At 47.6% G+C, this 12,403-nt stretch overlaps 1 protein-coding gene across 1 annotated transcript; it reads right to left on the bottom strand.

Moving 5' to 3' along the window:
* Positions 1-3,838: 3,838 nt before the first annotated feature.
* On the bottom strand, positions 3,839-12,011 carry LOC311114184 (macrophage-expressed gene 1 protein-like; the record flags this gene model as incomplete). The annotated part of the gene is given in 3 exon segments (XM_084189457.1): positions 3,839-5,455; positions 11,582-11,839; positions 11,841-12,011. Coding segments are annotated over 3 exon segments (2,046 nt in total).
* Positions 12,012-12,403: the final 392 nt, after the last annotated feature.

The raw sequence follows: 12,403 nt of genomic DNA, 5'->3' as shown, positions 1-12,403 counted from the left end.
TTGGTAGGTGATCAAATACTTATGTCATGCAATAAAATGTAAATTAATTACTTAGTCTCTCACAGTTGAAGTGTAATTATGATAAAAATTACAGACCTCTACATGCTTTGTAAGTAGGAAAACCTGCAAAATCGGCAGTGTATCAAATACTTGTTCTCCCCACTGTAGCTGAGCTGGCCAGTTGCATTCTGCTGTTAATGTTGATTGCTGATGTGCTAAGCCATGCATGATATGATGATAATCTTTCTCTTGTTTGTCATGTTTAACTAGCTAGCTACCAAAAATAGCCACTGTGGTGCGAATGCTAATCAAACCCCATGTTACTAGAAAAACATAAATACTTTTTTGTTTGTTTATTAAGATACAAAGTGGTCTAATCAGGGATCAAAGTACAAAAGTTATTATAAAGACATAGGGCATAGTAGTAGATTTAAGTCTCCTTCTCAACCAAATATAAACAAGTGAAAGAATGGGACTAAATCAAATTAAACTTTATTTAAAGTGCATTTAAAGTTTGATTTGATTTAGTCCTATTCTTTAACTTAGATGTTCGGTTGAGACAGGAATCCAACATATCAATAATTAATTTGTAGACAAACTGAAATTAAAGCCCGATTTAGTTAGCCTGGTTACCATTATTTTTAGCTAACATTCCACTCCTTGCCACTCCTGTCATTTGCCAACGAGACTGGCCTTTCTTCAATCTTCAAATATGAACATTAATGAGCTTGAGGAGAACAGAGGATTTTATCTTGATTCGATAACCCTTATAGCTTTCCTCCAATCACTAAGGTTATGCCAATATTGGAATTATTTTCTTTCTCCACAGAGAGATGGGTTAGCTGACAATGTCACCAAAATGATGCGCATGGTTCAATGGGGCAGAAGTCTGTGCGTTGTTGTGATTCTGGATGGCCAGTTAGCTAGCAACAATGACAAGAAACTGCCATGTGGGGAATCATAAGTGGCTTGTTTCAGCTAGTTTTATTTTGTTCCTGAGCATCCGTTTTGTTGCTAAACAACCCACCCATCTATGTGGAATAGGGTGTGATTTGAGGTGGCTCTGGTTCAAATGTGATGCACCATACAAGGAATAGGGCATCATTTCAGATGGCCCTATTTACATTCAGTCATACCAGAGTGACTTACAGTTATTAATTGCAAGAAGGTCAAGTACAACAGTAGGGTGTTAGCTTTTTTCTTTTGGAGCCCATTATAGGGTGTAGGGTGCCATTGAGAGTCATGCCTTGTTTGTCATGAATAAAGTATTCAATGATGTGATGGAATGGGAATTAAATATAATGCTGATTAACTGACTCAGTGAGATGTTGTGACAGGTTTTGTACCCCGGTACACAACGTGAGGCAGCGGTACAGTGATAAATGATATCCCTCTGTGATGACCTGTTCCCGTCAGGTGAGTTCCCTGAGATCGGCCTGAGAAAACGGCAGCTATTGTAGTGACTTTCCTCTGTGTGTGAGTGTGAGTGTGTGTGTGTGCTTGCCTGTGTGTTTGTATCGTATTTTCATGTCAATGAAGCCTATTCAGAAATCTATAACTACATCATTATATTGTATCCGGTCATTAATTTGATCCATCCATATTCATAAATATTAACATCTGGTTTAACAGCTGCAAACACTACTGTCTGGTTGCTTTGTTTGGATGATTATATTAAGCTTAGATCCTCTAATGCTACTTGATGCCTCTGCTTAGCTCTAAGTACATTTCTGAAAACTACTAGTATGTTAGACTTATGATACAGACTAAGGAATATTGGGATGTTAGCTCCACGTAGAAGTTACTTTTTTCTAAAATGTTGCCCTTATGCACAGATCTAGGATCAGTTTACCTAATTCCCACAATCGTAACTTTAACCATTTGGGGGGGACACAAAACTGACGCTTGTGGGGCTCTACGACCCCCACAAGTGTCACGGGACTCGTCTGAAGTCGGTACCGCTGATCTGGCAACTTCTGTCTGTAGCGACCGTGGTTTGGGCTACACACTTACATGGCCCCTCTATTGAAAGCTGAGGCTCTCACGAACACGTACATGTTTTGCTCTAGAATGCTCACAGGCCTCACAAGACTCGTCTTTAAAACATGTATGGTAGTACACAGTGCGTTCAGAAAGTATTTATACCCATTGACTTATTCCACATTTTGTTGTGTTACAGCCTGAATTCAAAATTGATTTAAAAAAAAATGTTTCTCACCCATCTACACACAATACCCCATAATGACAAAGTGAAAACATGTTTTTAGAAATGTTTGCTAATTTATTGAGAATGAAAAACATACATTTCAAATTTGCATAAGTATTAACAATACATGTTAGAATCACCTTTGGCAGCGATTACAGCTGTGAGTCTTTCTGGGTAAGTCTCTTAGAGCTTAGCACATCTGGCTTGTACAATATTTGCACATTATTCTTTTTAAAATTCTTGATTATTGTTGGACAGCCATTTTCAAGTCTTGCCATAGATTTGCCAGGCCGATTTAAGTCAAAACTGTAACTAGGCCACTCAGGAACATTCAATGTCATCTTGGTAAGCAACTCCAGCAGTTGAGGTTGGAGGGAGGAGCTATAGGAGGACGGGCTCATTGTAATGGCTGGAGTGGAATTAATGGAACGGTATCAAACGCATCAAACATACATACTCCATTCCATTTATTCCATTCCAGCCAATACAATGGACTCTAGTGTATGTTTGGCCTAGTGTTTAGGGTTATTATCCTGCTGAAAGGTGAATTTGGAAAGCAGACTGAACCAGGTTTTCCTCTAGGATTTTGCCTGTGCTTAGCGTTATTCCGTTTCTTTGTATCATATGTTACCTTAGTAGAACCCCCCCCCCCCCCCACCCACCCACCCACCCACCACTCACATAGGAGAAAATCAAGATAAGGATAGAAAAACTCATATTGTGGAAGATGTTTATTTTGAATGTGTTTTATTAAGCCCAAAATTACAACATTATTAAAACAGAAAACAATAATGCCTTACCAAGCTATATTACATTTCTGTAAAAATGTATAAACAGAAAGTATGAAATCATATAATCATACAAACACAGTTTCCATATTCAGACTAATAGGTCTAAAACTTGTCTCCATTATATTACACAAATGTACATGATAAGATTATCCAGCCCCCCCAAAAATCGATCAATTTGTTCACACATTCACCACCGCCATAAATTGACCCCCATTTAACATATTGTATTGTGTAACATATTGTGATATAACTTAACCCTGATGAAGGCTGCTTGCTGCTGGAAAGTTTGTGTCTTTTACTACATAATTTGCATTGGAGCAAGAGTGTATTTTTCCCTACTGTAGTTAATAACAATGAATAACTTAATTCCAGTCAGTCCCTAAGATTACACCGCTCCATTGCATTATTTCTTACCCTTCAGCGCGATGCAGGTATTCTTTTAAATTTTCCCTGATGCAAATGTAATAAATACCTGACGATACTGTTAATTCCTCACATGTTGGGACATTGTTATCAAAACTCATTAGACTAGAAGAAAATCTAACTTACATTTTTGCTTTTTGCCAATAGCAAAAAAAGCTAACTCTTTAAGCAGCAGGATTGTAGTTTGTAAAGTGTACGTTTTAAAGCAGCAGGATTGTAGATTGTAAATTGTAAATCAGCAGCGAAAGTGAGATGTTGATTCTACAGTAAAGCTATATCTCAACGCTTCATCTCATCTCAGTGCTTCATCTCAAAGCTATTTTGTTGGCCAACTCTCATGGCCACAGTGCCACAGTGCTCTGGCTTTGTGTCTCTATGTTATGCCCTATTCTCCTTGGCTTTCTGCTCCTATCTCACTCTACCCGATCTTCTCATACCCTCTTTCCCCTCCGAACCCAGCTCCCCTTCTCCTTCTCACTAGTAGCACAGCCCCAACTGTCACCAAAGCAACCAGGCAAACGACTCCAAAGTCCACACCAAAGTGCACACCGAACTTCTTCCCATCTGACATCTGGGCTGAGGCTGGATTAAGCATTCTGACCTCGGTCAGCTTGGTCAGGTTCCACCTGTTGGTCTCACCAACCCTGACCCAGACCTGATCACCGTCGGTCATCACAACCATCGTTTTATTGGCATGTATGCTGACCAGTGGACGACGAGTGAAAGGTGGCAGGTGGACAGGAAGCAGCTGCCCACCTGTGAACAGGCCAGACTGGACACAGTACAGAACCTGACAGCCATCAATAATGCCAGCTAGGTGCTGACTGAACTTGGGAGGGCAGCGAGGTTGGCCACCTGCCAGGGGGTTGTTAGACTGGCAGCTGAAGAAACCACCAAATGGCACTGAGAACTTGCTGGCAGTCTCATAGTCTTTGCTCAGGCAGATAATCAGGCCGTTGGACAGAAAGTTAATCTGAAAGTAGTTCACGGGACAGCTCTTGGTTTTGGTCAGAGGGTTCAGTAGGGATCGGCTGTAGAGGCCCCCAAAGAGATACCCTGAGTACTCTGGGGTCACCTCATTGGTGGAGCACCAGTAGCTGTCAATTCGAGCGGAGCGGACATGGAAGACGTCTACACACACGTTGTCGCAGCATGTATCGCAAAACATCCCCCAAAAACAGTTACAGTCATAGCACTCAATCTTGTTATAGTCCTGGTTTATCACCTCGCCACGCAACAGGGTGGGTGTGTAGGGTTCACGACATGAGTAAGAGCCTGTGTCGGGGTTCATCTGAGCCAGGTTCTGGCAGATTGGGTCTGCATCGTCAGTGAGCTTGGTGCACTGCTGAAACACGCCACCAAAGGTGAGGTTGGTGGCCGGACCCTCGCAGGAGTTGTCTTCCACATTGGCTTGGAAGTTGAAGTTCGGTGAGTCTGGGTTGACACAGCCGGGCCGGGTGTTGATGGTATAGTAGCGATGTATGGCTTCACTCACAAACAGTGACAGTTTGCCAACTGTTGGTTCAGGAAGATCAGGCAAGGTTAACCGGTTGAGGAAGTAGTGCAGTGGCAGGCCTGCCCGGTCAATGCCTACCAGGTTGTTCTTGGTGCTCTCCTGCCATTTCTGCAGAGTGATGCCCGGGTAAAAGGGTGCCCCACCATGGCTCTGTATAATGGAGTAGGTGATGTTGCCCTGATAACTGAGTGAGTCTGAGGTCTCTTGTGCATGCTCGCTGCCAATGTCAAACTTGAGTTTATGAAAGAAGTTTAGACCTGCCAATGCCTTGACAGAGAACTTGTCTGTCGTGGACACGTACTTGTCACTGAGATAGTCCTCTTGCACTAAGGAGGCACCTGCATCGATGCTGGTTATCACATGGGTGCCATAGTCAAGCACCATCTTCTCAGATAAATACGCTGCCTGTCGAGTCTGGTTGTTTTCTATTGCATCTGCGATCTCCTCAGCCTGGCGGACAAAGCGGCCATCCAGAGTGAAGTCAGGGTGAGCCTTTACAGTGTACAGGAAGTTGCGCACCTGGGAGGGAAAGGAGAAGAATTCATCTTTGGCTTGGTGTCATTAGTTGTTGGGGCAGCCATGCGAAGGCATGATACAACAGCGCACTGAAATAATATTCAAAAGTCTAAATAAACTACAAACTGAGTATGCCGAAACCCCAATTATTTTTAAAGGCACAAATATAGAAATTGCTCTGCAGTTATTTGGTTGCTAAAATTCTAAAACATTCGCCTAATTTCAGTTTATGTGACAAAACAAGCAATGTATAGTGTAGAGAATCATTGTACCATGTAAAACACTTAGAAATATATTTTCAACAAGCAAAAATGAAACTTAAGGAGGGGAAGCGCACATAGAACAGAAATAGCGCACATAGAACAGATCTATCACTTATCAGACTTGCTTTCAATCAGAATGGCAAATCTACAACTCACATTTATTTTTGAATTTGGGATACACACAAAGCTACATAATACAGCTTTAACACTATGTGTTTAAATATTGTATATATAAACTAAATAGGTTTAACTATATCTCTACCTAAAACATCTCTTTAATATACACAACTATTGTGGTGATCTGAGTCCACCTTGTCAATTCCCCATTTCAGTATGTTCTCCCCGGGCGCCCAATGTGGCAGCCCACCGGCATCTCTGATTCAGAGGGTGTCAGGGTTGAGTGTAGAGGTGGTGTAGAATCAGGCGCAGGACACACAGAGGTTACGAACAGCGTCTTTAGTAAAGTCCAAAATGAGCCAAACACGGCAACAGGCTACAGGCGAACTATACGCCCAACAGTAAAGTATGCTAAGGCGCACAAAGTGCAGAACTCTCTCTTAAAACACAAAATACAGAGAGAACAGAAAATGTCGAACTAGCACACAACGTGACACGGAAACAATTACACACAACACCTGACCAAACTCAAGAGAACTAAATAGGACACCTAATAAACACTAATAAGGAACAGGTGTAGCAACACAGACAAAACCAATCAAACATAGACACATAGAACGGTGACAGTACCCCCCCCCCCCTTGACGCGCGGCTCCAGCCGTGCGCCGACCCCGGCCTCGGGGACGACCAGGAAGACGCGGAGCAGGGCGCGTGGGATGACCACGATGGAACTCGGTCAGCAGAGACGGGTCTAGGATGTCCCTCCTCGGCACCCAGCACCGCTCCTCCGGGCCGTACCCCTCCCACTCCACGAGATATTGGAGACCCCCCATCCGGCGTCTCGAATCTAGGATGGACCGAACAGTGTACGCCGGAGCCCCCTCGATGTCCAACGGGGGCGGAGGAGTCTCTTCTATCTCATAGTCCTGGAGTGGACCAGCTACCACCGGCCTGAGGAGAGACACATGGAACGAGGGGTTAATATTCTTGTAATCAATGGGCAGTTGTAACCTGTAACACACCTCATTCAATCTCCTCAGGACTTTAAACGGCCCCACAAACCGCCGACCCAGCTTCCGGCAGGGCAGGCGGAGGGGCAGGTTTCTGGTCGAGAGCCAGACTCGATCTCCAGGTGCGTACACTGGCCCCTCACTGCGGTGGAGATCGGCGCTCGTCTTATGTTGACGGATGGCCCGCTGCAGGTGGACGTGTGCAGCGTTCCACGTCTCCTCCGAGCGCCGCACCCACTCATCCACCGCAGGGGCCTCGATCTGGCTCTCATGCCAAGGTGCCAGAACCGGCTGGTACCCTAACACACACTGGAAAGGGGTTAGTTTAGTGGAGGAGTGGCGGAGAGAGTTCTGTGCCATCTCTGGGATAGGATAAAGTAATCCTTCTACCCCCCCACACACACAGCGGAGTCGCTCACCACCTTCCGGAGACATTTGAAACCCCACCTCTTTAAGGAATACCTGGGATAGGATAAAGTAATCCTTCTACCCCCCCCCCCCCCCAAAAAAAAATTGTAAAGTGGTTATCCCACTGGCTATAGGGTGAATGCATCAATTTGTGAGTCGCTCTGGACTAGAGCGTCTGCTAAATGACGTAAATGTGCCCTTGAGCAAGGCACTTAACCCTAATTGCTCCTGTAAGTCGCTCTGGATAAGAGCGTCTGCTAAATGACTTAAATGTAAATGTAAATGATCTCTGCCCAGGGAACATACCTTGCCCACTCCTCCGGCCGGCCCTGGCAATACGACCTCAGAAACCTACCCACATCCTGGTTGACACGTTTGACCTGCCCATTACTCTCCGGGTGGTAACCCGAGGTAAGGCTCACCGAAACCCCCAACCGTTCCATAAACGCTCTCCAAACTCTGGAGGTAAACTGGGGGCCTCGATCAGACACTATATCCTCGGGTACCCCGTAATGCCGGAAGACGTGGGTAAATAGAGCCTCAGCGGTCTGTAGGGCAGTGGGAAGATCCGGCATGGGAAGGAGACGACAGGCCTTCGAGAACCGATCCACAACGACCAGGATGGTGGTATTCCCCTGGGAGGGGGGAAGGTCTGTAACAAAATCCACCGAGAGGTGAGACCAGGGTCGTTGTGGAACGGGCAGGGGTTGTAACTTACCCCTGGGCAAGTGTCTGGGCGCCTTACACTGGGCACACACCGCGCAGGAGGAGACATAAATCCTCACATCCCTGGCTAACGTTGGCCACCAGTACTTTGTGCTAAGGCAGTGCACTGTCCGGCCAATACCTGGATGCCCAGAGGAGGGTGACGTGTGAGCCCAATAAAGGAGTCGATCCCGGACCTCGAGCGGGACGTACGTCCGACCCACCGGACACTGTGGAGGGCTAGGGTCGGTGCGCAACGCCCGCTCGATCTCCGTATCGACCTCCCATACCACCGGTGCAACCAGACAAGACTTAGGTAGTATGGGAGTGGGCTCTACGGACCTCTCCTCCATGTCATACCGCCGAGACAGGGCATCTGCCTTCCCGTTCTGGGACCCAGGGATGTAAGTGATCTTAAACACGAACCGGGCTAGAAACATAGTCCACCGAGCCTGGCGAGGATTCAGTCTCCTAGCTGCCCGAATGTATTCCAGGTTACGGTGGTCAGTCAAAATGAGAAAAGGGTGTTGAGCCCCCTCAAGCCAATGCCTCCACACCTTTAGGGCTTGTACCACGGCTAACAACTCCCTGTCCCCTACGTCATAATTACGCTCCGCCGGACTGAGCTTCTTAGAATAAAAAGCACAGGGGCGGAGTTTAGGTGGTGTGCCGGACCGTTGTGAGAGAACGGCCCCGATACCGGCTTCAGACGCGTCCACCTCCACTTGGAATGGTAAAGCGGGATCCGGGTGCGCCAGCACCGGAGCCGAGGTAAACAGGTCCTTCAGTCTCCCAAAGGCCCTGTCCGCCTCAGCTGACCACCGCAAGCGCACCGGACCCCCCTTCAGAAGGGACGTTATGGGAGCTGCCACCTGTCCAAAACCCCGGATAAATCTCCGGTAGTAATTCGCAAAACCCAAGAACCGCTGCACCTCTTTAACCGTGGTTGGGGTTTGCCAATTACGCACGGCTGACACACGGTCAACCTCCATCTTCACCCCTGACGCAGACAACTGATAACCCAAAAAGGAGACCGACTCCTGGAAGAACAGACATTTCTCTGCCTTGACATACAGGTCATGCTCCAACAACCTCCTCAACACTCGGCGCACCAGGGCTACATGCTCGGCTCGGGTAGAACTGTACACCAGAATATCATCTATGTACACGACTACTCCCTGCCCCTGCATGTCCCGGAAAATCTCATCTACAAAGGATTGGAAGACTGATGGAGCATTCATTAACCCGTATGGCATGACGAGATACTCGTAATGACCGGAGGTAGTACCTAATGCTGTCTTCCATTCATCGCCCTCTCTAATGCGCACCAAGTTATATGCGCTACTGAGGTCCAATTTTGTGAAGAACCGTGCCCCGTGTAATGACTCCGTCATAGTCGCAATCAGAGGGAGTGGATAACTATATTTTACAGTAATCTGATTGAGACCGCGGTAATCAATACACGGGCGCAAACCTCCATCCTTCTTCTTCACAAAAAAGAAGCTTGAGGACGCGGGCGAAGTGGAGGGCCGTATGTACCCCTGTCTCAGAGACTCGGCAATGTATGTCTCCATCGCCCTCTTCTCCTCTTGTGACAAAGGATACACATGGCTCCGCGGGAGCGCAGCTCCTGCCTGGAGGTCTATCGCACAATCCCCTGTCTATGAGGCGGCAACCGCGCCGCTCTCGTCTTGCTAAACACGAGTGCTAAATCCTCATACTCGGAGGGAATGTGCAGTGCGGGCATTTGGTTTGGACTCTCCACCGAGGTCGCCCCTACGGAAACACCCAGACATAGCCCCTCACACTGGGCAGACCACCCCTTAAGAGCCTTCTCTCGCCACGAAATAGTAGGATCATGGGTAATCAACCAGGGAAGCCCCAGTACCACCGGATACGCAGGAGAGTCGATCAGATAGAGCTGAATCGTCTCCTCATGACCCCCCTGCGTCTCCATCCTAAGTGGCACTGTGACCTCCCTAATCAACCCGGATCCTAACGGACGGCTATCTAGGGCATGTACTGGGAAAGGATTATTGACCGAAAGAAGAGGGATCCCTAACTCTACACAGAATTTACGATCTACAAAATTCCCATCTGCGCCTGAATCTACTAGCGCCTTATGCTGGGAACGAGGTGCAACCTGTGGAAAACAAACAGGTATAGTTATGTGTACGACAGAAAGCTCTGGGTAAGTGGGGCGCCTACTCACCTGTTCTCTAGCGCCAGCACCTCCGAGCTCCATAGGACTCGGCTCGGAGGCGCTGGAGGGTGGAATGGGCGACCCCCACCCGGGACGCCCGCGAGTGGAAAGCAGGGTGTCCAGCCGAATGGCCATGTCAACCAATTGGTCAAACGAAAGCGTGGTATCCCTACACGCCAACTCTCGCTGGACGTCCTCCCGGAGACTGCAGCGGAAGTGATCTATGAGGGCCCGCTCATTCCACCCTGCATCTGCCGCTAGAGTCCGGAACTCCAGTGCAAACTCCTGAGCGCTCCTCATCCCCTGCCGGAGGTAGAATAGACGCTCCCCCGCCGCCTTCCCCTCTGGTAGATGGTCAAACACTGCACGGAAGCGGCGGGAGAACTCCGCATAGGTGATGGTAGCGGCGTCTATTCTCCTCCATTCGGCGTTGGCCCACTCCAACGCCTTGCCGGTGAGACAGGAGATGAGGGCGGAAACGCTCTCGTGTCCCGAGGGTGCCGGGTGTACGGTGGCGAGGTAGAGTTCCACTTGCAGCAGGAACCCTTGACACCCGGCAGCGGTGCCGTCGTACGCCCTCGGGAGCGAGAGCCGAATCCCACTGGGTTCCGGAAGTTGGACAGGCGGACTGATCGATGGTGATGGTGTGGTAGGTGGAGGCGTGGGTACCCCGCTGGTCTCCCATCGATGGAGGGTGTTCATAACTCTATCCAGAGCGTGTCCGATTTGATTGATCCTGTCCTCCTGTCCACGAAGACGCTCCTCGATAATTTCACTGGGTGCGGTAGCTCCTGCTGATTCCATGATCGGTGTGTAATTATGTCAGGGTTGAGTGTAGAGGTGGTGTAGAATCAGGCGCAGGACACACAGAGGTTACGAACAGCGTCTTTAGTAAAGTCCAAAATGAGCCAAACACGGCAACAGGCTACAGGCGAACTATACGCCCAACAGTAAAGTATGCTAAGGCGCACAAAGTGCGGAACTCTCTCTTAAAACACAAAATACAGAGAGAACAGAAAATGTCGAACTATTACACAACGTGACACGGAAACAATTACACACAACACCTGACCAAACTCAAGAGAACTAAATAGGACACCTAATAAACACTAATAAGGAATAGGTGTAGCAACACAGACAAAACCAATCAAACATAGAAACATAGAACGGTGGCAGCTAGTACTCCGGAGACGACGACCGCCAAAGCCTGCCCGAACAAGGAGAAGGAGCAGTCTCGGCCGAAACCGTGACAGAGGGGTTGGGTTTAAAGCGGAAGTCAAGTTTCGGTTGGACCTTGTGTACGATTGACGATGAAAATACATTTTCCGACAGCAGTAATTCAACAATTGATACTGTATTTCTACACATGCTTGAATGTGATGCAAATGTTAAGTCTGACTCTCAATCTTAAGGAGCAACTCACCTGCACACGAGTAGTGACAGACCTGTCTTGGACCTGGTGGCTCTTCACCCGCTGGTTCTCAGTGGAGAACTTAGCATTGAGCACTGGGAGGAAGGACACGTCCACATTGATGGATTGAGACGTGGAACTGTGCTGCCTCAGCCAAGTACTGATGATCTCTGAACTAGTCTCAACACCAGTGAGCTTCTGGGGGATGACAAACACCTCGTCTGGGATGAGGTAGACTCCGTCCTCCGTGGTCTGGCACTGGGAGTAGCTTCAGTAAGTTCATGACTCGTCCCATGTCCATGTTCCTCAGGTTGTCCAATCCCCCACCTGGGAGCACCTCTAGGGCTAGAGCGGACAGGTTGGTGCGGCACTTGCGAAGTCCATTGTCAGGAGGGCTGAGTGGGTGAGAGACACACTGGTGGAGCAGAGAGAGAACTAGCATGTACAGTGGGGAAAAAAAGTATTTAGCCAGCCACCAATTGTGCAAGTTCTCCCACTTAAAAAGATGAGAGAGGCCTGTAATTTTCATCATAGGTACACGTCAACTATGACAGACAAATTGAGGAAAAAAAATCCAGAAAATCACATTGTAGGATTTTTAATGAATTTATTTGCAAATTATGGTGGAAAATAAGTATTTGGTCACCTACAAACAAGCAAGATGTCTGGCTCTCACAGACCTGTAACTTCTTCTTTAAGAGGCTCCTCTGTCCTCCACTCGTTACCTGTATTAATGGCACCTGTTTGAACTTGTTATCAGTATAAAAGACACCTGTCCACAACCTCAAACAGTCACACTCCAAACTCCACTATGGCCAAGACCAAAGAGCTGTC

Source organism: Coregonus lavaretus (genome assembly GCF_964263955.1).
Source record: "Coregonus lavaretus genome assembly, contig: HAP1_SCAFFOLD_2423, whole genome shotgun sequence".
NCBI classification, from domain to species: domain Eukaryota; kingdom Metazoa; phylum Chordata; class Actinopteri; order Salmoniformes; family Salmonidae; genus Coregonus; species Coregonus lavaretus.
Note: the sequence above shows the minus strand (reverse complement) of the source record. Positions and strands in the feature narration are given on the sequence as shown.